The sequence below is a fragment of the Leptidea sinapis genome, chromosome 3 (assembly GCF_905404315.1).
Source record: "Leptidea sinapis chromosome 3, ilLepSina1.1, whole genome shotgun sequence".
Taxonomy (NCBI): Eukaryota; Metazoa; Arthropoda; class Insecta; order Lepidoptera; family Pieridae; genus Leptidea; species Leptidea sinapis.
The window spans coordinates 9,215,224-9,241,980 of record NC_066267.1 but is presented as its reverse complement, the minus strand read 5'-3'; the positions used below and the strand labels follow the sequence as shown (position 1 = coordinate 9,241,980).

At 35.0% G+C, this 26,757-nt stretch overlaps 1 protein-coding gene and 1 long non-coding RNA gene across 2 annotated transcripts in view; one reads left to right on the top strand and one right to left on the bottom strand.

Annotated features, from left to right (window-relative positions):
- The window catches only part of LOC126979660 (uncharacterized), a 145,567-nt gene that overhangs the window by 35,278 nt on the left and 83,532 nt on the right, over positions 1 to 26,757 (bottom strand). The gene's annotated exons all lie outside the window — the stretch shown is intronic.
- LOC126979638 (uncharacterized) lies at positions 556 to 20,817 on the top strand. Its single transcript, XM_050829086.1, has 4 exons — positions 556 to 776; positions 5,788 to 6,422; positions 7,779 to 7,926; positions 20,589 to 20,817. Exons 1-4 carry the CDS (start codon positions 566 to 568, stop codon positions 20,780 to 20,782), a joined length of 1,188 nt encoding a protein of 395 aa, XP_050685043.1. The 5' UTR covers positions 556 to 565; the 3' UTR covers positions 20,783 to 20,817.

Below are 26,757 nucleotides of genomic sequence, written 5' to 3'. Positions count from 1 at the left end.
AACCATGGTAAAAATAAATCGTATTCATGGTATGACCGATAATCCAATTTAAGTATGTTTGTTGCATCATTTTATATATTATATTGTAATTGAAATGATTTGTAAATCGGTGGAAATGTAAATCTTGATATAAAAGAGTGGCAATGAGTTTCTTGCTACTTCTTCTCATTAGCTCAAACCTTTACGAAGTAGCGGTAAATTCAATAAGAAAAAAAATTTTTTTGGTATTCATAGGTGTCATTTCCTTAACCTACATGAATAAAGTTATTTTGGAAAATTAATTGAAGTAGGCGTTACTTTGCGGAAATCCATAATAGTGTAGAGGCTAAACATGTGTCGAATTGCTTAAAAACAAATATTGAAAACTTAAATCATTTGTATAAAGTTATTTTGATTTGATTTGATTCGTAAGCTGTAGATATATGAAATCTTTATCACAACTAAACGGCTATTTGATATCAAAACAAAATATTACATTTCATATTTTTCAAGTTACCATTGAGTTGCTAACACGAGTAGATGCTTTAAAATTACGCTTAGTCAAGCAGTAAATTGTCTTCATAGCATGAAATTGTATTTAATCTTATTTCCAATCGTGACCCGTGTAATATCTGATGATTTGGAGAAAATAAAATACTGTGCCGATCTGTCGTGCACTGAATATGGTTCTGGAAAAGTTTGCGGGGTAAGAGAGGACGAAAGAGGTGTTCGGTTAAAGATATTCAAGAATGAATGCGAATTGTTGAAGTATGGATGCAGCGTTGATGAAAGCGATGGTAATGCTCTGTTTTATTTACAAGTTACATCTAAAAAACTTTAATAAATCAAGATTTATGAACGTTACGTCACTCGAACGGTTGGCTCAGCGGAAGATAGCTCGCACGGAACGCGAGAGGTCGCGGCTTCGAGTCCGGCATCATTTATAAATTGATTTACTTAACTTCAATAAAATTAGTACTTAAAAGAAAATGGCGACATTCTTATATTACAAACACAAATGTGAGTTTGTTTGTAAGCTGTTTAAGGCTTCAAGCCTTGAGGGGCACCAACAAACCGAGAATGTACTGACTGGATACATTTATTTACCAACTTAACGTAGCCATGTTTTTCTATATTTATTTTATTTATTTATTCAAAAAGGATTACCAACTAAATACAATTTATTAACTTTTGCACTGAGAATTGAACAAATATAATAAAATAGTTTTAATGTAGGTACTTAAATTAAAGGTAGGCACAACATTACTATACGAAATACATGTGAAATTTTAAAAATCTAAAATCTCCAAATTTTTGAGAACAATATAAATTTGTTTTTTAAAATTAAGAAAAATTGAAAAGAAGATATGAATGTTTAATCTATATTAATAATACTAATAATTAATTGTAACATTAGCTGTAGAGGAGCTGAAGAAAGCAAACAGAATTTTATAACCAGGTGGTACTCGAACGGTTAGCTCAGTTAGTTAGAGCACCGGCACGGAACGCCGGAGGTCGTGGGTTCGAATCCCGCATCGTTTACGATTATTGTAATTTTTGGAGTCGGTGTTATCCAAGATAGGTTTGTAACTACATAGATAGTTATAGGTGAGATGTGCTTGAGTTGTGGGAGGCGAGAGGCGAGAGCGGGTCGCGGCGGAAGGACACCGATTCCAAAAATGACAATAATCGTAATTAGAATTAGATTTATTAATAACATTGTATAAAAATACGCAATTATTTTTATACTTTTTAGTGCATATTATATCTATTGTTTTGAAATAGTATTTTTGAAGTCGGTTTTTTTTTGTTAAAATAATTTTTATAGCAATAGCAATGACAGTACAATATTATTATTAAAAAGAGCGCAGAAAAAGAATGCTGGGAGAGTTTCTTGCGCCGCTTCTTCTCTCTCAGAGCGCCATTTGTTTCCGAAGCGGCAGTAGTATCTAGTATATTAGAAATTACATCAAAAAGAAATCTAAAGGAATAAATTTTGAGAAAATAAATGCCTTTTATGCCTTTATTAGAATGGGTAGGGCGTATCAATTACCATCAGATGAACGTCCTACTCGTCTCAACCCTTATTTTTATAAAAAAAAAGTTTTTGACTTTTAATAAGACTTCAAATCCTATTATGAATATATCAATTCTAATTTGTATTAATAAGAAAATCCTTATTATTACAACAACCAACTCATATGAGTAATATCGAACAGTGAAATAGAGAAAAGCTGGAATTAATTCGGATTTAGCAATTTACAGAGGAACAGCGAATGTATTTGTAGCAGTTTGGAGTGGTCTTTATCCGCTTACGATGTCTCAAGAGGCTTACCGGCGCAACAAGTTGCCTTTCATTTTATCGAAAGTTCTTAGTACAGGGAAGAAGGGTACACTTTGCAGTACTATTGCTAATTGGAGTATCCTTCAGTCTTGACTGGGTAGCGTTTAGTGGAAAATGAGAATACGTCAAAAGGAGTTTATCTTAAGGGTACACTAGACGACGAATCTAACTAGTTGTTGATCTCATCCAACATCATGTGCGAAAGTGATACATGCTAGAAAGAATAGTGAGAAGCCAGTGCGCACAAAATTTTATAAAAAGGCCAATAAATAAAAAAAAAACTACTAAACGTACCTTTTCAAAATATAGGCTTTTAGTAAGTTATTTTTATTTATTTATTTATTTATTACATCTTGATGGTTTGTTTGTGGGATCAGCGCAATCTTAATTATAACATTTAGTAACTTAAATAGATGTAAAGTTATGGAGTTTTATATAAACGTGGATGTGGAATTTTTTTACACAATATTATTTAACATTACTAAGGACTCTTATTAGTGAAATGTTGATATACGTGGGTAACACTGAAAATGTTTAGAACTGGCCGGTTAGAAACATTGCTAATGAAAACTTTTTTTGAATTTCAATTTTAGAACTCTTTGGTAACTTATGTAGTATATTACATTCATTTGTCATTTGTTTTTGTTCAACAAGAAATTCTAATTATTATTAGGTTAGCTTAAGGGAGGGAAAGAATTAACATTTATTTTCTATATGACCTCGGTGGTTCACCAGAATTAATCAAATCAAATCCTTAACATAACAAAGCTTGGGAACTTGTGACCCGCCATTGATTAATCGTTAGTAAATCAGATGCACCTTTTAGTGCAATTTAAATTGCATATGCACTAAATGAATATGCAAGAACACGAAAAATTCTCGGATTTGAATAAAAATAACAGATGGAACGAGAGCCCCAATCAGCTATTGGACACGTTTGTTTGTTAGGACAACTTTTGATATGGACTACACGGACGGGTAAAAAAAGAAGGACTCCGCGCCGTGATATTAGCAAGTGAAGCACCATTATGCTAGTGTGTGTGCGGTTACGGGGGATACTAGTTACACAATTTTTTCTCCCTTAAATAATCATATATGGCCACAAATACTTATACAGTATCGTTTTTACACTTTTTCACAACGCACGACGGCATTTTTAAGACGCAAACTGATCTGTCACACACGATGACAATTCTCATAATGGCCGCCTATCGGCCTGTAGTAGTGTACGTGTGTGCGTGGGGCTATGTATTTACACGTTAATCGGCTTGTTTTGGTGCTATACTGTTATGAAAGGTGACACGGAGTCCTTATTTTTTTACTAGTCCGTGATGTAATACTTAAATTTATAATTTTTATTTCGACGTATTATTGAAGTAATAACTTCTTATGGGAGGGTGAACCGCTTCCTTACGTAACTCAGTACTTTCGTTAGAAAAAAATCAGTTGAACCTTTTTTTTTACCGTTATTATTTAATGGTTTTAGAAATTTAAAAATAATAAATATAAATTTTCAGAAATTTTCTCATGTTTGCGACATTACTTCCGTCATATAACAAATGAAACAATTTTTAACTGTTTTAATGACTTTTAAATGGTTTTAAAAATGTTTCAAATTGCTTAGTAACATTTTATTGAAACTCTCCAAGTATATTTTGTTTATTAATTACTACTTGTAAAAATACCTATATAAAAGTTATCAGAAATTTTCTGACGTTTGCGACATTTGTTAAATCTTTTTCGTTTATACGTCCATTATTTGGACAGGCAAAGGGTTCCTTCCCATACAGCCCCATTCGTTAATATTCAATGACGTACAATGCAAAAACGTCGTTGCTTAATATAGCTACCACAAGCCAACTGTTATAGGATTTAATAATGATACTAATAATGTACATACAAAAAATTCTAGTGTAAATATTTAAGAATTTCGAATAAGAATAAAATATATTTTATAATCAATAACGATTTTATTAATAAATCACCTTTCCTTTCATTATCATATTAATATACATAAAATTTAAGTAATAACCTAAACTTTTCTCAACTAAAAAAAGGATTGTGTGGTTTTATGAAACCACGATAAAATTGAAACTTTTTTTCACATTATAGACATTTGACTAAAATTTTTTGAAATAATATTCCATTAAGTGTATAAAAATCGTTTTACCAGTCTTAATTTTATACTTGGAAAATTGGAATGATAATAGAAAATAATAAAAGTAGACTAAGTCTCCAACTAATATTTTTATTGAACTCTGTGTCTTAGCCCTGGTTAAAAATATTGAATAAAAGTTTCACTTTAATAAATAACAACATTTACATTAAACACTGACAAAAACAAACAAAATAGTGGCACAAATGAGTAATAGTCTATACACTACACATCAGCTGCTGCGAACTATAGGCGCCGCCCGATCGTCACGCGACATGCAACACACAGACGAAAAAGTTTGAGACGATGTAATAAAAGTTTTACTTTAATAAATTTAATATTAAATATGCAGTTAAAACTGATATAATTGGGCGTAAAAGTTCTTTTTATTACATAAGAATATTTATTTCAATCATAAAAGCGTTGTTTTGCTGAAAAAGTTAGATTTTGATCATGTAAATTAATGTGTACTTGTGATATAAAACTGTAACCCTCGTGCAATGTACCAAACTTAGATGAAAGATTGCTCTCCGCTGCGCTTCAACTAGATACCGTAGTACTAAAGAACAAAAGCTTTTATATTACGGTAACATTATATTGTAGTATATATTGACTATTTGTAAAGGTGCTTGTTGTTTCTGTATTCCCGGAACGTAGAAGCGTAAATAAAGCCAAAATCAATATTGCATTCACTCCAGCCCGGGCATATTGAGCTAAGTTCCAACTTTGACTTGCAAATAATATTTAGTGCGCACTACATAAGAATGGCTTTCTTATTACTAGGCATTATTAGGCATCTTTCATATTTTGTAACTTATATACGCTTCGTATTATTTTATATTGAAATTAATAAAATACAAAATACTTACTGATAATATGTGACCCCAGTGTCTTTATTATTTCTAGTAGTAGTATTATTTTAACAAAGTCTTACTACGCAAACCGATATTTTTGTATTATTAGCAAAGTTTAACAGAACATGCGGCACGTCAACGTCACACATTGTTCGAGACTGGCTCGAGTACGCCAGCTTGGGCGTTGTATTAGTTGCCGCACTTTGCGACTACGCCTGTGGTATCTAGTTGGAGCAAAGCGGAGACCAATCCTTAATCTAAGGTAGATACTTTAGTTATGTCCTTGCGTAGTTTAGCTATCCACAGATGAGCACTGTTCAAATGGCATAAGTAATTGTTTATAAGTTCTCAGCGACTTACTTATAGGTTGTGCTTTAGCTTACCTGTACTCTAGGTTAGAATCATAATAATTTTATTATGATATAGTAATGGTACAACTTTATAACCACTTACAGCATTTGGACTGATCAGTATGAAGCATTGTTTACAAAATGCAGATAATATTACAGACGGTGACGAATTCAACATAAATAAACTTAATATTCGCAGTAATGTCTATAATGTATACAACAATTGTGAAGAAAATTGTAATAATAATGAAAATAATGAAGTTTGTGGTATAACAGAAGATGGAGAAGGTTATAGAGTTCGATTATTCTACAACAAATGCGAACTGGATAAATATAATTGCAATAATATTAATTTTTTTACACAAACAGACCATTTTATATGTAGCCCAACTAATCATACAAATAATTTAAATGATAGCACCAAGAAATATAACGAAATAATAGATGGCTATGATGACGATTTAGTACAACAGCTTGCAAAATTTAAGAATTTAGTCGTCGTGAAAAGTGGTTTTTTAAATGGCAATAACAATGTAAATGATACAATTGATAACTTTTTTGCTGCTACACACGTTTTCGATTTGCCCGTTGAAGAGGTGAATGCTCCAGAAAGACGCATGCTCATAAAACATGCCGGGCCGATCCACGTGTTTAAGCCTTGGATTGAAATACCGAAAAAGAAATATAATGATACAATTCATCGACCTACACTATCTACTTGCTACCACAAATGTCCGTTTGTAAGTTGAATTATTAAGATTTTAACTTAATTTGAATTGTCTAGAAATATAAAAATAGAATACACCATTGGGAGGTTCCTTTGCACAGGATGCCGGCTATATTATTGGTACCACAACGGCGCCTATTTCTGCCGTGAAGCAGTAATGTGTAAGCATTACTATGTTTCGGTCTGAAGGGCGCTGTAGCTAGTGAAATTACTGGGCAAATGAGACTTAACATCTTATGTCTTAACATGACGAGAGCAATTGTAGTATTCAGTTTCCGAGGTACCAACAAATAGGTACCTTCTCTTTTCTTTCCTGTGTTAGTTAATATTTCGACGCGGAATTATTTTGCATAATAATATAATTGCATAATATAGACTACTGAGGTAGTGAGTAATTTAAAGGTACAAGAGAATAAAAATTGCTCTCGTGTGAAACATACAACTTTTCACCTCGACTACCGATAAAAGTGTTATAGGTAAGAGAAACAATTAAGATAATATTTAACAATGTTTATTATAAATATCATTACTAGTATTTATTTTAAATATTAAGTCTTTGGCAATAGTAAAATTTATAAATCTTAATTTCGATAAGTAACATATACCTAAATTTTTTTGACAATGATAGCTAGGCTATAATGAGTTTCGGGACGCACCGGATCGCATTGTTTATTTTTTAACGCGGAGTAATTCCCGGATGTATGGTCACGTGGGGTTCGATATTTAAATCACTTTGCCTCACGCTCGCATCAAAGAGCGTTTTTGCTGCGAGTTTTCACATAGCAATAGCGCCCTTTTCGTGCTGGAGAGGTGAAAATAAGATTTTTTATAAATTATATTGAAATAGTCAGAACAATACTTTTCTGTGGTGCTGTACCAATAATATTATGACTAATATATGTTTTAGTGTTAAAAAAAAAAATTCAGCTAACATTTATGTATACCAGAACGCAGTCAACATATTGTATGTCTCGCTCACACTTTATTTCCTTTTCCCTCTCTCGTGCTGAGCCATAAAGATGTCCTGTCTAATGTTACTGGCCAATAATTAATAAAGACCCTAGGAAATCAATTCGGGTGTTATTTATTGTTACAAACCACTGTTGAGGAGCACGAATGAAGAGAATGGAATTTAAGATACCACGGATTGACCGTCTTCAGGCTATTAAACTTTGTAAGCTTATATATTTATTTATGAAAAAAAAGCCCGCAGAGTTTGTTGCGCCCATTCTTCTCAGGTCTGAGATATTCTTTTTGGAATTATGTTTTTGAATTTTAATAAGTGATTTCACATCCTATTTTGAATAAAAATATTTGTATTTGAATTTGATAGGAGTTAGCTATAATTATGCATGTTATTCTTCATCAGAAATGCCCTGATACATATGCTCCTGTTTGTGGCGTGCCCGGAATTGTGGCCAGAGAGCCATCACTTATGTTTCAAAACCATTGCTTCATGGATGTCGCGCAATGTAAGATGTTCTGGGAGGATAAGAGCAGCACTTCACACAGTTCATGTGAGTATATTTTACTAATAGAAAATATCTTAAGCATTATTGATATTTTTAACCGACTTCAAAAAAGGAGGAATGTTGTCATTGGTCGGTGTGTTTTTTTATGTTGCTACCTCAGAACTTTCGACTGGATCTGAAAACCATACGGTCTCAAACTCCTTAACGACTTACAGTAAGGCTTTTGGGGTGCTACGAGAGATTACCTCCACGTGTGCTAAAGGGCCTTCAGTCCGAGGTGGAATGTTCTATTCCCCCGGAATGAAGACTACTGGCCGGTGCATCTTGGGTATCTGTTAGTGACTTTCTGTAGAAATATGGTCTGTCGCTGGCTGATGGCTAAGAATCTCTCAAATACCCAATCCAAGGTGTCATACATACCGTGCCGATGGATGCATGGCTGAGGGGTTGCTCAGTCTTAAACGGTGTCTCTCCGAAACCGGGGCGAATCGGAGTAGTACCCACCCCTTCGGGCGGCATGCGGGGCTCTGCTGTCCGTGACTTTCCTTTCCCTAGCTACTCGTGGGACTTATATGGACCAAAACAAACAAAAAAACTTAAATCCATTAGTCTCCTCCTGGGAAGAATATTCCCAGGATGGAATAGTGGACGCTTTGGAGAGGGCGTCGCTGTCCTCTCCACCCGCGTCACAATCGAATGTCGAGGAGCCGAGACAGGTGGTAGAAGAAAGTGCATCAAGCGCTTCCGAATTGCCCCAACCGACGGCCCAGACTGATGAGGCTCCTAAGAGGGTTCAACACCGCTTGGGAGGTGCCGCTAGGAAGAGGTACAAGAAGCTGATCGCTGGGGTAGGAGCCGAAGAGACCCTCGCCCTATGCAGGAAGCCTTGGGACCAAATCCTAAAGGAGAGGCCTACCCCTGAGCTGAAAGCGCTAAAGCGCGCTCGCTCTGAAGAAGACTCTCCCAAGTTGCAACCTCGCAAAACGAGTAGGTTGATTCCTCAGACGGAGCAAGCTGGTGTCATTAAACCCAGCTATAAGGACACAGTAGGTTCCACACGATTAAGGATCCGTAATTCGGACGCTATGAGTGAGGAACAGATGAAACTTGTCCACCGAGCCCTAATCCTGGCCATTTCTAAAATGACCACAAAGGGCATGGGACCTAAGTTTCTGGGCTTCTCACACAGGCCAGGCTGGATTTTGATCACGTGCGCTACTCAAAAAAGTCAAGACTGGCTAGTGGGAGAAGTTCCCCGAGTTACGACCTTCAACGTTGACGACCCGTCTTCTGAAGCCCTGAAAGCTGTGGAGTCCAAGGCGATCATTGGATTCAAGAGGGTCAGCTTCAAATTCAAGAGTGGAACTACCAACACTCTTGCAACCTCTACGGACCCAACAGTCCCACAAGGGTCGGCTCTGGCCCAGGTACAGAACGCTCCGGGCACCTCCAGAGTTGGTACCACAACTATATCTATTCCAGCACTGACAGAGGCTCCAAGTACAGCTGGAATTGGAGCCTCGGTTTCCTCTGTCCAAGCTGGACCTATAACTTAAGGTCCAACTAAGGGCAAATCGCAGGCCGGATGTCCTCACGGTGAAAAACCGCACAAAAGGATGATTTGACCTGCAAAAGACAAAACCTAAAAATGGCACCCAAGGGTCAACCGGCGAGGATTCTTCGTAGGAGTTCTCGTAGGGAGGACTGGTGTATGTCCGCTAAAGTAATAAGACCGGCACAGGTGAAATGGGCAATTAAATCGTTCCAACCCTATAAAGCAAGTTGGGAGGATGGCATCCTTCCTATCTTGCTGCAGAAAGGAATTGACATTCTCCTTCCACATTTACTCAGGATCTACAGAGCGAGTTTTGCATGTGGACACATCCCAGAACAGTGGACTAAGGTCAAGGTACTGTTTATTCCAAAGTTTCCTGGCAGAAAGGACTACTCAATTCCAAAATCCTTCCGACCAATCAGCCTTACCTCATCCTTATTGAAAGGTATGGAGAAGGTGATAGACAGGGTAGAAAGGGCACTTGAGGACAAACAAATTGCGCTTTGCGCCTTCCTAGACATTGAAGGAGCTTTTGATAAAACACCCATAAAGGTCTCAGTTAAGGCTTTAGCCGATAAAATGGCCGACTCTACCACGGTCAAATGGGTTGAGTCGATGCTCTCAAGTAGGATTGTTAGATTGAGGCTACATGGTGTCTCTCTTGATGTAATGACCAAAAAAGGATGTCCACAAGAAGGCGTCATTTCGCCTCTACTATGGACCCTTGTCATTGATGGGCTTCTCTATAAGAAGGATGAACTTCGAATTGACACTCAAGGTTATGCTGATGACCTAGTGATAACGATTCGTGGTGACGGCCAAAGTACCATCTCGTACCTTATACAGAAAGCGCTTAACATAATATACAAATGGTGCCAAGAAAATGAACTGGCGGTTAATGCTGACAAAACTGTCCTGGTTCCTTTCACAAGGAAGCGGAAGTTGGAAGGCCTCATATCTCCGCGACTGAATAATAGATCTATACCGTTTTCCGACAAGGTAAAATATCTGGGACTTACTTTAGACCAGAAACTTACCTGGAATAGTCAAGTGGACGGTATTGTGCAAAAGGCAAAATTTGCCTTAAGTAGTTGTAGTCGTCTTGACGGCCAAAAATGGGGTCTAAAGCCCAACATGGCACTTTGGCTGTACACAGCCATTGTAAGACCACTTATATCATATGGCTCTGTGGTCTGGTGCAGAAAAATTGCCCAAAAGACCGTTATTGCCAAATTAGGAAACCTTCAAAGAACTACATGCGCGAAAACAACAGGAGCCATGACGTCCACGACGGGAGCAGCCCTAAATGCACTTCTAAATCTGCCGCCCCTAAACCTATATCTACAAAAGGAGGCGAGGGCCAGCATGCATAGAGTAATGACCCATATGCGGACTAACTGGCTCTCAAACTCGCTGCGGCTATTTGAGCAATCCTTACTGAGAAGTCCTGTATGTAGACATGGTGAGTGACGCCATGCTGCCGAAATTTGACTTCATCAGCAACTTTAGTATTGAATTACCCACAAGAGAGGACTGGTTAAACAATCGAATTACTTGGAAAAAAGGGAGCCTTAAATGGTATACCGATGGATCCAAGTCGGGTTCTGACGTTGGCTGTGGAATCTTCGGAGAGTGCCCCAAATTTGGCAAATCTGTCAACTTGGGAAATCTTGCCTCCGTTTTCCAGTCAGAGGTATACGCCATAATAGAATGTGCGGACACCATCCTAAATAAAGGCTACGTCGGCAAGTGTATTTATATCCACACAGATAGTCAGGCGGCTCTGTCCGCTATAGACTCCAACAGATCAGTCTCAAAGCTTGTAGACAACTGCCGGACTATACTGAATACTCTGGAAGGAATGAACAGAGTTACACTTCGATGGGTTGCAGGACATGTAGGGATCGAAGGCAATAAATACGCCGACGAACTTGCAAGAATTGGCGCTAAAAGCAATCAATTTGGCCCTGAACCCTTCTGTGGTGTCCCAAGGAGTCTTGTTAAATCAACTCTTGATCCATCATGTTCACAAGAGTGCATTAAACTCTGGAGCAACACTCCGGGCTTAACCCAGTCCAAAACCCTAATCCAAACCTGCAACAAAAAGGCTGCGAATGAGGCACTAGGGCTAAGTAGAGAAAACTTACGCATATTAACCAGGACATTAACGGGGCACTGCAGATTAAACAAACACCTCTCAATCTTAGGTCTCAGAGATTGCAGAGCGAGTAGATTCTGTAATAGTTCAGATGAAACCCCGCTACACATTCTCTCTGAATGTGGTCCTTTAATGCGTAAACGTAGCATCTCTTTGGGTCCAATTCTTCAACCATTTGAGATACGTCAGCTCACTGCAAAAGACATGATAAGATTCATGAAAAGAATCAATGTTTGCAGTGAGCTATAGTTTAACAGTGGCTATCACAATAGATCACATTGGTCGCAGTGTAACAGGGCTGAAATGAACTGGATCAAAGCCATTTTACAAACCATAACCATACAGTAAGGCTTTGCGATCTTTGGCATAATTTCTAACTGTCTGTAATCAAACTTACTTAACTTGAGCACTTTACTTTATCGGCATCTTGTTAAGACTCTATATCAATAATAAATTTATATATTGCACAAAATGGTGGATTTCGTATTATCAAAGAGTATGGATAGATAGGTACGTATAAACATAGATATGTCGCAGGGATTTCACGGAGACACACAGAGTCATTTCACGGAACCAATTCTGGTATTTGTCACTATATTTAGTGATTTATCACTACATTTGTTTCGAGAAATGATAACATCCTGTTGTTATTTAACATTTTCCGTGATTTGATCAAATCACTTAGGGAATTGACCAAATCTCTGTTTTTATCATATCCCTGCGACAGATACAGTTTTTATATTACGAACTAGCTGCCCCGACAGACGTTGTTCTGTTCATATTAAAAAAAGCTATTGCGGATGAAATTTCGTAAAATCCGTTCTTAGCTGACTTCTACTCGGCGAAAGGAATATTCCTACCAAATTTGAAGTCTCTACGCCTAATGGTTCCCAAGATATCGTGATGAGTGACTATATATGTGGAAATCTCTTATATTTTACCAATGAAACCGTAAGTCACACAAGAGGAGCAACAGGGGTGAGCACTAGGAAGTAAAACAAATATTTTTCACTTAGTTCCTACAGTCGTGTCTAATATAACGTAGTTATGTCATGTTATTGATACAAGATGGCGCATGGTACAAAAACTTATTATAAATTAGATGACTATAATTATATTAGTATGAAAAGTGTTATTCTACCAGTGGGAGGCTCCTTTGCACGTAAGCATTATCGTGTTTCGGTCTGAAGGGCGCCGTAGCTAGTGAAATTACTGGGCAAATGAGCCACCACCAGAACCACTACGGCGCCTATTGCTGCTGTGAAGCAGTAATGTGTAAGAATTATCGTGTTTCGGTCTGAAGAGCACCGTAGCTAGTGAAATTACTGGGCAAATGAGACTTAACATCTTATGTCTCAAGGTGAGGAGCGCTATTGTAGTGCCACACAGAATTTTTGCGTTTTTCAAGAATCCTCGGCGGCACTGCATTTTTTAATTGGCATGCCATATTAATTACCATGAACCCGTCTCATCCCTTATTGTCATACAAAAAAATATTAGGCTCACCTAGTTAAAGTTATCACTTTTGTCGTTTAAGGTCCTAAATATACGCCGATAAATAAAACAAATCTAAATGATTAAAACCCGTGTAACTTTAACTGTTTCTACATTAGATTTTTGCGTGAAAGTAACATTTTTATTTTAGCTAACCCGACTTTTCAAGATATTTCCAGATCTCGTTTTCAGGAGGACTGCAGATGTTGCAGTTAACAGTTACAATTACACGCGTTTTAATCCATCAAAAGTGTTTTATTTAAATGTGTAACACTCGCGTTAATGAAGGAAAATACTAAATGAAAATCCTCGTTTATTACATTATTAATAATACACCGCGAACTGTATATTTATCTAAATACAAGGACTGGCTACAAACTCAGGGTGAAACGTGCAATTCGCCCTCCGGCTTGGGATTAGTTGCTATGACAAAATTTACTTACGTAAAATCCCTTCGAATTTGATACAGCTTAGGCGTGGATAAAAAGGCAAACTTAATATTTTTTGTATGATAATAAGGGATGAGACGAGCTGATGGTAATTAATAGGCATGCCCATTACAAAATCCACTCAGGATTCTTGAAAAACACAAAAATTCGGCACTCTAATTGCGTTCCTCACTTTGAGACATAAGATGTTAAGTCTCATTTGCCCAGTAATTTCACTAGCGACGGAGCTCTTCAGACCGAAACACGATAATGCTTACACATTACTGCTTCACGGCAGAAATAGGCACCGTTCTGGTTATATAAAGATTCTAGAAGGAACCAAATTATGTGGTAATTTATTAACTTTCTCTACAATATTACAAATATTGATATGTATCGATATTTGTAATGTAGTGTATGAGTATATTAGAGGGTTTGTAGTGTCATAAAACAAATCAGGGTTATATTAATTAGAAAAAAGTGGCCAAATACGAGTCGGACTCCCCCATGAAGGGTTCCGTAGCAGCAAGTAACATATTCCTGTAGATCGTTGTAACTTTGATCGATGTTTTCATAGTAGTGATTTTTTTTAAATAACAATAATAATAACTTTATTTCCCAAACATTAATATAATTATATGTATGTATTACAAGTTAAAAATATGTTTCTAAACTATATTTTTAATTATTCACATACAATACAGGGAGCAAAGACAGCTAAACTAGTATGAACTGTGTAATAAATAATAAAATTTAGTACGTATTAAAAAAACTACTTAGTAGATCTCGATCAAATCAATTTTAGGTGGAAGTTTGTATGGTAATGTACATCATATAATATATTTAACTTTATCATTCTCTTATTTTAGAAGTTACAGGGCACACACATTATACCACTTTGGAAGTGTCTCTCGCGCAAACTATTCGGGTAAGGAAAAAAATGAAATTAAAAACCTCAATATCATTTTTAAGGACCGATCCATAAATACCCCACACGTATGAGTTTGATGAAAAAAAAAATTTGTTTCTGTTCTAAGTATGGAGAACACGCAAAATTTATCGTTTTTTTTTTTTATATTTTTGTGTAAAAATCTTAATCCGGTTTACAAAATACATCTAATAACCAAGTTGCAACAGCATAGGACTTATAGTTTCGGAATAAAATCGACATGACAAATCTATAAGGTTTCCGTTTTTTGCCATTTGGCTACGGAACCCTAAAAACGATGTTACTAAGGTTCGCAATTTTCTTCTTCACTTTTGTGATATTACTTATTTTATGAAGAATTCGGGGAAAGGTTCTGTGACACTACTCATTTCTGCATGAAGCGCACCTAACCTTTCAAATCCTTTCATTTGACTCTTGCAACAGCGCTCGCTTCGAATTCCGATTACATTTCCTTTGACTGCGAGAATCTAAGCAATTCATATTCTAGAAAAGATCTGTGAATCACTTTCCGACTTGAATTAAAATAAAATATGTAGGGAATCATATTTTAATAAACACTTTTATTTTTATACAAATGATTTAAGTCTTCTTTAGTGTTAATTCCGCCAATATTTGTTTTTAAAACAAATCGAAACGTGTTTCGCCTCTACACGAGGCATCCTCAGGACGTGTTGCCTCGCCAAAATCTGTCGCGAGACTCTAGACTATAGTCTGGATATAGTATGGATTTCCGCAAAGTAACGCCTAATTCAATAAACTTTTATTTTTAACATTTAATACTAGTTGATCCAGCAAATGACGTATAGCCATGAAAATTAATAGAAAAAAATGCAAGAAAAATATTGGGTATAAAAATAGATTATGACCGATGATTAGACTTTGGGAGTCTTTTTTTTCATTGTAAAATATAGAATTTCATTAAAATCAATCCAGCCATTTCGAGGAGTATCACGAGAATTTTATATAATAGGGGTTATAGTATGAAAATGCCATTTTATTGTAGTCGTAGTGTAGTATTCGAATTTACATAGAACATTCAATCATTTTTGAGGGAAACATTTTTCACATGGTACCTATGTAGTTTTTATTTAAAAAAAATGTGCAACATTCGAGTAACGACTGTCGGTTGTTTTTTTTATTCAGCTTAGAGAAGAAAGATGGATACTTCGAAAATTCGAGTGATTTTTTAATGCGAGTTGCGACGCGGAACTAACGCGGCAGAAACAGCTCGCAAAATCAATGTTGCGAGGGGACTGCTAATGAACGCACCGTGCGATTTTGGCTTAAACACTTTCGTAATGGAAGCTTTGATTTAAAAAACGAACCACGTAGAAGACCGCCTACACAGATGAATAACAATAAATTGAAGGAGATAGTGGAAGCAGATCCGAGCCAAACTACCCAGAAATTAACGGCATCGCTTAAAGTTACCTTACCAACAACATAGACTCATTTGAGTCAAATTAATAAAATAAAAAAAATGAAAAATGGGTGCCTCATGATTTGACTGACCTGCAGAAAGAAACGCGTGTTGAAACTTGTTTTGCTTATTGTATCGATGTAGTGATAGTTATATAGATAATAATATTCGATCGAACTGTGACATGCGATGAAAATTGGAGTTTTTATGATAACCGTAAGCGAAAAATGCAATGGCTGACCCCAGGGCAAACGCCACAACAGTGTCCTAAGGCAAAGCTTACCAATAAAAAGGTAATGGTAACTGTTTGGTGATCTCGGCATGGTGTTATTCACTATAGCTTTCTCCGATCTGGTCAAGCAATAACGGCAGATGTCTACTGTGCCGACTCCGAACAATGATAGCAAACCTAGCAGTGAAACAGCCCCGACTCATGAATCGATATTCACCATTATTGCTCCATGAAACGCGTCATACAAATACTCATACAGCACGAAAAACCGATAGATAGATTTGAAAATGTTTTTTTCGTGATTTGGACAATTTTCTACATATATAAAAAGTATTCCTCTCAGGAGGCAGTACAAAATACTGTCACACAGTTTGTCGAATCTAGATCACCACAGTTCTATCGCAATGGCATAAATTACCTTCCTGTTAGATGGCAGCAATGTATAGATAATAATTGTCATTATTTTGATCAAATTAAAAAAAAAACAATTTTAATTTTTCAGTACAAATCGGCAATTTCATACTGTAACCCCTAATATTTAGTACATATTTTTATATAGTGCAATTTATGTGAACAAACTATTATATTTACGTTAAATTAAAACTCAAGTTTGACAAAAGTTTCTAGTTAGTATTGTACGTTATTACCGTAGAATATCTATAATAATAGATATATTTATAATTGCAGCCCTAACCATGATTAGCCTAAAAACATTAAAATAAATACTTAAAAACTTATATAACACTGATATTTTGGTTAAAATAAACATTATTTAATCAATCCAACGTTTCGTTGTCTTTCCAGATCAACATTTATAGGACCGCCAAGGTTGACGAAGTTTAGGATTAGCATAGATTGTGCTATCCGTCTGTTTGTCAACTCATCTTTCAGTGAGCAGGCTGCAAAGCAATTTTTTTGTGTTTAATTTTGATTGTGTACTAATTATCTCTATAAAACGCATGATATAATTGGTTTTTAATATGTTGTTATAGGTAGCTAGTAGGTATACAGGATTGTTGGTATACCGGGCCAAATTTTAAGTTGCTGTACCAAAATAATTATTATAAAAAAATAAATGAAATCGTACTGGTTACGATAATAATAATATACAGGATACAAAAACATAGCATTTGTTGAGTTTTTAATATTTATCTTTATACACTAGTTATAAAGAGTTATAGTTAGGTTTAACAGTTAGAAGACAATCTATAATAGTACCATTTGGCTCTCTTTTTTCTATATCACCCCACTCAATGTTAATATCGCAAAATATTATACAATGTATTGGCTCTAAAATGAGAGAACTCAATGAACAATCATATAAAAATGACACATTCCAAATTCAAATGTAAGATTTTGTTTATTTTTAATTGTAACAGTATTTATGGCAAGAGTAAGTATATACCATACATTACCATCAAATAAACAGGCATTAAAAAATCCGCACAAGCGTCAAATCGTAGTAGACTGCTAGTTCTATATACAATACAATAATTATAACTGTTTGGTAGCGTAAACGACAAATATTTGATTATAAAGTCTGTTTTAATCTACCACACAGTAATTATGTCTGTCTCCAGGCGGTCTCCAGTGACAATACATGTCATTTACTAGGACCACATCATTATCGGACAGGATTTAATTTCGCAACAATATCTGGTTTACACTGGTCACTTTGAGTACGTCACTACCGGATGCGTTACCAACCTGATTGAGCGGCGTACACAAATAGCCCTGCGGCGGTAGGGTGCAATTTGATGTGCTGTCAAACACCGAATAGCCCTGTTTGTACACTTTGATGTAGCCGTATAGTAACTAAAAGCAATTATTGTTGGCTTTATGAGAACTAAGAGTCAATGAAATACATTCGCCATGTTTATTGTCTTTGTGTAACTTCAAACAGAATTGCGTTGAACATTTCTCGCGTAGTTTATATAAAATTATATGTTAGATTAAAAAAAGTGGTTATTAGTCAATAGGGTTTTTTTTTATGAAAATAAGGGACGAGATGAGCAGGACATTCAGCTGATGATAATTGATACGCCCTACCCATTACAATGCAGTGCCGTTCAGGATTCTTGAAAAGCCCAAAAATTCTGAGCGGTACTACAATTGCGCTCGTCACCTTGAAACATAAGATGTTAAGTCTCATTTGCCCAGTAATTTCACTAGCTACGGCCGAAGCACAGTAATGTTTACACATTACTGCTTCACGGCAGAAATAGGCGCCGTTGTGGTACCCATAGTCTAGCCGGCATCCTGTGCAAAGGAGTCTCCCACTGGTAGATTTCGGTCATGAAGGAAAAAAGCGGACAAGTGCGAGTCGTACTCACCCATGAAGGGTTCCGTAGCAAGAAGTAACATTGAATGAAAGGTAAATTGCGATTTACGATTTATGACGTATTAAAAATAAAACTACTTACTAGTTCTCGTTCAAACTAGGTAGGTTTTCGGTGGAAGTTTGCATAGTAATGTACATCATATATTTTTTTTAGTTCTATCATTCTCTTATGTTACAGGGGGGGACACATTTTACCACTTTGGAAGTATATCTCGCGCAAACTATTCAAAACCTCAATATTATCTTTGAAGACCTATCCATATATACACGTATGGCTCTTTGATAAAAAAAAATTCAGTTCGTACTATGGGGAACCCCCAAATTTATTGTTATACTTACCAAATTTCAACAGTATCGTTCTTATAATTTCGGATAAAAGTGGCTGTGACATACGGAGTACGGACGGACATACGGACAGACAGATAGACATGATGAATCCTTATGGGTTCCATTTTTCGCCATTTGGTTACGGAACCCTAAAATTGGATTACTTTCAAATTTGAACAAGTATCAACATCAAGCACTTGTTTAAAATAAATGTTTGAGTGTATATATAATATCTGTTTTCCCCAATATCTGGAAAAATGCACGCATAGTTCCTGTACACAAAGGGGGCTCTAAAAAAGACGTTGAAAATTATCGTCCTATTTCAATTCTTTCCACTTTGTCTAAGCTTTTTGAGAGACTAGTATATTACTCAATTTACCCATTTTTGCACCCAATCATCATACCCCAACAGCATGGTTTTGTCAAAAGACGCTCTACAGTAAGTAATTTAATTTTATATGTGACTGATCTTTTTGAAAATATGGATGCTAACAAAGAAACACATAGTATATACACGGACTTTAGAAAAGCATTTGACAGAGTGGACCATAAAAAACTGTTAGAAAAACTTGCATTTAATGGAATCCGCGGTAATCTTTGGTTCAAGTCTTACATTACTAACAGAACACATAAGGTAGTTTTACATGGCTTCGAGTCTAATTCTATTAATGTTACATCTGGTGTACCCCAGGGCTCAATTCTAGGCCCACTTCTGTTTATCCTGTTTATTAATGACATTCACACGTGTTTTAAGTTCACTAAATTTCTTTTGTACGCGGACGACCTCAAAATATACCAAATTATTGACAGTTTTGAAGATCACCTACGTTTACAAGAAGATCTTGATCGTCTCTCTATCTTTTGTGAATTGAATAAACTTGAACTCAGTATAAACAAATGTCATCATATTGTCTTTACCAGGAAAATCAGATCAGATCTTATTAATAAAATACGCTATTTAGTGCCGGTTCGCACACATGTGCGTGCTATAAGAAAGAAATACTTATTTGCAAATAATAGATGCTCCACAAACTCTGGTTTCCATGCACCGTTATTTAGACTCCTTAAAAATTATAATGAGTACTTTACACACATAGATATTTTCAGTAATCGTGCTTACTCTTTTGGAGTAGAAGTTATTGATGTTTTAAAAATAAATAAGTAGTATGATTAAAAGATAACCACTTAGTAAGATTGAAAAGTTTAAATTAGTTATTCAACTTTATGTTAGAGTATAATTTAATTTAAATAGATATAGTAAATGAAAGCTTCTAACCGATACCTATGTTATAAACAATAATATTTATTATGATGTTTTTTTTTGTCTTTTCTATTTTAATTGTAACTAAGCACAATAACAATTTAAGTTAAGATTGTTTGTAGATTAATGGGTAAAATGCCTGAAATAAATGATTTATTATTATTATTATAATGCCTCGTGTTGAGACGAAACGCGTTTCGAAGTTATTTTTGTGTATCTTAGCGGAATTAATACTAAATACCCGAAAATTCTGAGCGGCACTTCAATTGCGCTCGTCTCATTCAGACATAAGATGTTAAGTCTCATTTGTCCAGTAATTTCACTAGCTCGGCACCCTTCAGACTAAAACACAGTAATGTTTACACATTACTACTTCACGGCACAAATAGGCGCCGTTGTGGTACCCATAATCTAGCCGGCATCCTGTGCAAAAGAGCCTCCCACTGGTAGCAGCGTGTTTTCTTAGTATTTTATAATCTATAAACAATTTAGTTCTTATACTTTACAATTAATTTACATGTTATCTATTCAAAATATTTCAGCGTACATAGAGTCATCCTTTCTCTTCTGCTTGGGAGACGCTATGAATGCCATGTTCCGGTTTCTACCAGCCATACGGACGCTGCAGAGAATGGGTCGGCTGAAGAAGAAGGGTGTGTTTCATGCGAAGATAAACAACTTCCGATTCTTTAGTAACCATGGCTTTGGTGCAGGACGACCCAAGTTTATGGGCTGATTGAATTATTGTCTGATTAAAATATGTTCTTATAAGTTTTTCTTTTACTTAATTTTTGTTAATGATTCATCTTTACATATCTTATGGTATAGAACGAGAAATTGTTGAAAATATATTCAATGCATCAAAGAAGCTTTTCATAAAATGCTTTATTACCAGTAATGTGATATTTCTTATACACTATATATTTTATATATTCTTCAAGGTATCTCTTTTCAATCATATTTAGTAAAAGAGACAGAGAAACAAAGGTTTGATTGAACCTTCATCATTTTCATTGTTTTACACAAAAAATCTGATCATGAGCCATTTATTTAAAGCATCAACGCAAAAGCCCTTTATAATAATCAGTATCAATCTCAATAGCCGTTATATCCAGCATTAACTTTAGTAGCTAACTAAAAAGGTCTTAAATACCGCATGAAACTTAATAGCAGCTTACATTAAGCTTGAAACTGAAAAGCTCTTAAATACCGTATCCAACTTTATAGCAGTTTACATTCAGCATCAAATTCATAAGCCCTTAAATACTGCATCAAATTTTATAGCAGCTTACATTCAGCTTGAAACCGAAAAGCTCTTGAATACTGTATCAAACTTTATAGCAGTTTACATTCAGCATCAAACTCAAAAGCCCTTAAATACTGCATCAAATTTTATAGCAGCTTACATTCAGCTTGAAACCGAAAAGCTCTTGAATACTGTATCAAACTTTATAGCAGTTTACATTCAGCATCAAACTCAAAAGCCCTTAAATACTGCATCAAATTTTATAGCAGCTTACATTCAGCTTGAAACCGAAAAGCTCTTGAATACTGTATCAAACTTTATAGCAGTTTACATTCAGCATCAAACTCAAAAGCCCTTAAATACTGCATCAAATTTTATAGCAGCTTACATTCAGCTTGAAACCGAAAAGCTCTTGAATACTGTATCAAACTTTATAGCAGTTTACATTCAGCATCAAACTCAAAAGCCCTTAAATACTGCATCAAATTTTATAGCAGCTTACATTCAGCTTGAAACCGAAAAGCTCTTGAATACTGTATCAAACTTTATAGCAGTTTACATTCAGCATCAAACTCAAAAGCCCTTAAATACTGCATTAAATTTTATAGCAGCTTACATTCAGCTTGAAACCGAAAAGCTCTTGAATACTGTATCAAACTTTATAGCAGTTTACATTCAGCATCAAACTCAAAAGCCCTTAAATACTGCATCAAATTTTATAGCAGCTTACATTCAGCTTGAAACCGAAAAGCTCTTGAATACTGCATCAAACTTTATAGCAGTTTCAATTCAGCATCAAACTCAAAAGCCCTTAAATACTGCATCAAATTTTATAGCAGCTTACATTCAGCAGCAAAATCAAAAGCTCTTCATATGGATCAAATAGAGCTTGAACCGGCTTAAAATCTAATGGCTAAAATCATATATTGTTATAAATAATATAATAATCGTTTGAAGTGTAAACATTACGAGACCTATTTAAGCCTTACTAATCAATTAAATCGGTTCCGTCTAAAAAAAACCGTTCTAAACTGTATAATGGAACCAACCCTGTATCACGTAACTTAAATTACTAAAACCGTAAGATATTGGCAAACGTAGAACCAACTTGTATTTAGGCATTTATTAGCGGTTTCAAATATTTTTCGATTCCCATGCCTTAGATTTTAATAATTTATATCCGTATTGAAGTGATTTTGTGACACTTCGTAGAATTAACACTAAAATCATTTATAAAATCTAAAATGGCAATGTATTGCCAAAAAAAAATATATAATTCTATTATTTGTAAAATCTAGTTAGCGAATTATCTTTCAATTTCTCAATCTTGTTTATTATCCTCTTAATTATATAAGTGCTTTCTCAAGAAGAAAAACAAAAATAATTGCTCATTAGTTTAATCCCTGGCATCCTCGACTCAGGGAAATAAATAAGCTGACTTACCTTGGGACTGCCAATTAGATATATTTTCAAATACCGAAGGCACACCCACGGGCACTACGACTCTTGTAACGATATTTATCCTTATTACCGGGCTAATTGGTTCTAAGTGGAAAATTTCTATTATTGTGATCCATTGCGAGGGCTTACACGTGCTCAGAAAACGTGGAAGCCGCAGTATTTGCGTAAAAGTTTGCGACAAAGTCGCGTTATTTAGCCCTATTCTTAACTGTATCCAAATAAACCAACTGGTTTTTTTATGATTATTGTCTTATAAAAGGGAGAAAAAAAATAAGGGACGCAACCAGCAGGACGTGCCGCTCAGGATTTCTGAAAAGCCCAAAAATTCTGAGCGGAACTACAACTGCGCTCGTCACCTTGAGACCTAAGATGTTCTCTCATTTGCCCAGTGATTTCTCTCTTTTTAGACCGAAACACAACAATGCTTACACATTACTGCTTCGCGGCAGAAATAGGTGTCATTTTTAGAGTATCGGTGGCAAAAAAGCTATCAATGCTTTTTGATCTTTAAATTGATATTTTCATTTTCTACACTTTTACGGTGAAGACACACAGAGGAAAACAAACCTGCGGAAAAACTCAAAGGTTGGATGTTAAGTTGATCAACTCGTGGATTGACTCCAGGCACTTTTCACGGAAAATATATCGAGTTAACGAATATAACTCTTGGTTCAGCGCTTAGAATATTTTTTCTACGTCTAGCCACTCTAATTTAGTAGCTCAAATACTTTTTTTTGTGACCTCAAAATACAGATGTAACGTAAAAATAAGAGTTTCGTGAAAATTTTTCGTAAGTAAATATTTGACTTTTGAAGGCTTAGATTTTTAGAAGGCATTTTATTTTTTGTTAGATGATTGAGAGTTAGCTGACATACGAAAACATTTAAACAGCTTATTAAATACTTTGACATATTTTGAGTAAGACGTACTAAAAAATATTGTACAGTAATTCGTTGTAAATCAATTTAAATAATAAACACAACTTTTTTGAAATTGGTATCAAAATCCGGTGTGGTTTAGGGCCCAACACACCGTAGTTTTAAGCGTTAACAACGAGTAACTTAAAGGTTAAATTAAAACAACATGGATAATAATTATTATACAAATAATGCAGCCGTAGGGGAGTGTCGGTGACCGTACGAAACTTGCTTTAGTAGCTTTAGGATGCTTCACGCCATAAGGTAGTACATATATGACAACCTGTATAGCCGAGTGGTTAGCGATCCTACCTACTAAGCAAGAGGTCCCGAATCCCGGTGCAAGGTGCAAGCATTTATATGATGAATATGGATGTTTGTTTCCGAGTCATAGATGTTTATATGTATTTATGTATGTTAGTGTGTATGTTTATATGTATTTATATATGTTTAAGTAAGTATATTGTACTAAATATATCGTTGTCTTGCAACCCTTAACACAGGCTATATATGCTTAATTTGGGGCAAGATAATTTGTGTAAAAAGTGTGTCAATATTATTATATTATTATTATTATATTTATTCGGTACGTTATAGCAAGAATCTAACACTACATACAAAATATTATTCCTGTATATTATCTATGCGTTATTAACTTACCTATTGTATTTTTCTTAAACAGTTATTAAATTTCACTAATATTACTGATCGACAAATTACTGTTGTGTATTACTAAGCCGTGTGGATTGTAAATTTATATCGATTATCGATAAATTTTCAAAAGCACTATGTATGTTTAAATGAATTTATGCATGTTTAAGTAAGTATATTGTATTAAATATATCATTGTCTTGTGTAACCCATAACACAGGCTATATGCTTAACTTGGGGCAAAATAATTTGTGTAAAAAGTGTGTCATTATTATTATTATTTTATGTGTAGTCTATAAATTCCACATCTTTCCGAAAATAGTCCTGATTTATATATGAATAGAGTCTTCACTCGCCTGTCATCATGTTTTATAATTATTTTACTGGTTTATTAAACTATAAATGTCAAGTTAGACTAACCTCTATCTGAATTGATTAAACTAAATAAACTCGATAGATACATGAATAATCACAGTGGAATTATGTATGAGTTGATAATAACACTTAATATATTGTAATGAAACGAGAGCGTCGGTCCTTACCCCCGCCAGCCCACGTGGCCCCAGAGTAAAATCAAGGTTAAACCAGCTGACTGTTTTATAATTAAAAATCGGTTCATTCATTCAAAAGTTATTGCCGTTTGAAAATTCAAAAAATAGTGTTTTATTAAACTTTTGTCAGACATGATTTTCATTACATTTTCAAAATACTACGATATTTAATATCTGATCAAATGCATGTTTTGAGTTCTTTTATAAAGAGCTAACGAGTTAAGAGTTAAGAGAAAACATAGAACAAATAACTAATAACTCTTTGAGCTCGAAGAGTTCAAAATAACAGAAATTATATTTTTGAGCTCGAATAGCTCAAAATCGTCAAATGTACAATTTGAAGCGTTTAGGTATGGAATTAGCGGTAAGTTGCAGGGATGGCCTTTAGGATCAATCGTTTTCCTAATTTTTATTTAATTTGTCCATTAAATTAGCTATTTTAAGTATAAACAATAATATCTAACCAGTACTAGTTTTACTGATATTCTTTAAATCAGTTTTTCATTAATGGTAAGCCGAAATCGTTAATACGTACCTATAAGGTATGCGGTGTTTCCGGGACGATACGACATGGGTACCTTCAAAAAAAGCGCGTACACCTTCCTTAAAGGCCGGCAACGCTCCTGTGATTCCTCTGGTGTTGCAAGAGAGTGTGGGCGGCGGTGATCACTTAACAACAGGTGATCCGTACGCTCGTTTGTCCTCCTATTCCATAAAATAAAAAAATTAAAAAAGGAAAAACAGGGTTTTTGTTACACGATGTTTTAATTATGTTGATATGGTGTGAAACCACTTCACAACTTTTATGAGAAGAAGTAGCAAGTACCTCGTGCCACTAATTATGTTAATTACTATCTATGTTTGATCAGGGGAAGGCTACGAAAGCTTGAGATGGATATAGAGTATCGGGATAAATGCAAGGTTTACTATTTTTCACCAAGCTTAAAATTATTTAATATTTAAATGTAAATTCCATATACTAATAATTTTGCAGCTTTACAAACCTTACATACGTCGCTTGCGGCATATATTATTCCAAGTCCATCTCGTGAGCTTACTTATTTGTGGTACTCAAACTTACTATTCACAGTTAACAAGTCAATGCAACCCATGAACTTTAAATGGTGACAGAGATCTCACCACAAAACAAGCTATATATCCAGCTATTTGCTATATATATTTACAATCTTGGTTATGATCTAGTTAACGAGACAGTATGCCTTCATTTTCTTCCAATTTATCTATAATATAAGCGTAACTTTCATTCTCATTTTCATCATCAGTCCGTGAAGATGGAGTAGTTGTATTAATATTGTGCAGTGAAGAAGAACACATCAAAGTACTTACGTTTTCTAGTGTTTTGTGCTCGTGTTCGTTAGCACACAGTTTCCCAATTTCAACGATTTTAGTTACATCTTGAATTTAAAAAAAATTATCCCAAATTCGTTCTCTGCACCCTTGAGAACCTCGGATACGATATCTATTTTGTTGAAATGATAATTTAGCGTGGCGGTCAAAATAATAGTTTTATAAATAATAGCTGACAACGGCACCTCAATCGTCTCGCTTTTTCGTTTCATTGCGTTTCATTTCACAACGAATCTAAAGTTTCACTTCAAAAATTATGTAAATTGATTTAATAAAGCCACAGAAGTTATTGAGTATAGTAGAACCATCAATCAAGTTTTTGGTAAGAAATTTCAAATTAATTTTTTTAATGTTTGCATCTGCATTGATACAGAAAGCGGCCAAAAGGATTTTAGGTTGTTATACAAAATAACTATTAAAAATGAATAATTGTTAAAAATAAATAACTGTTTAAAATAGCAACTGTAAATAATAACTATAACTGTTCTGTTTTGTTCTCGTCGACTTCTTAATCTTA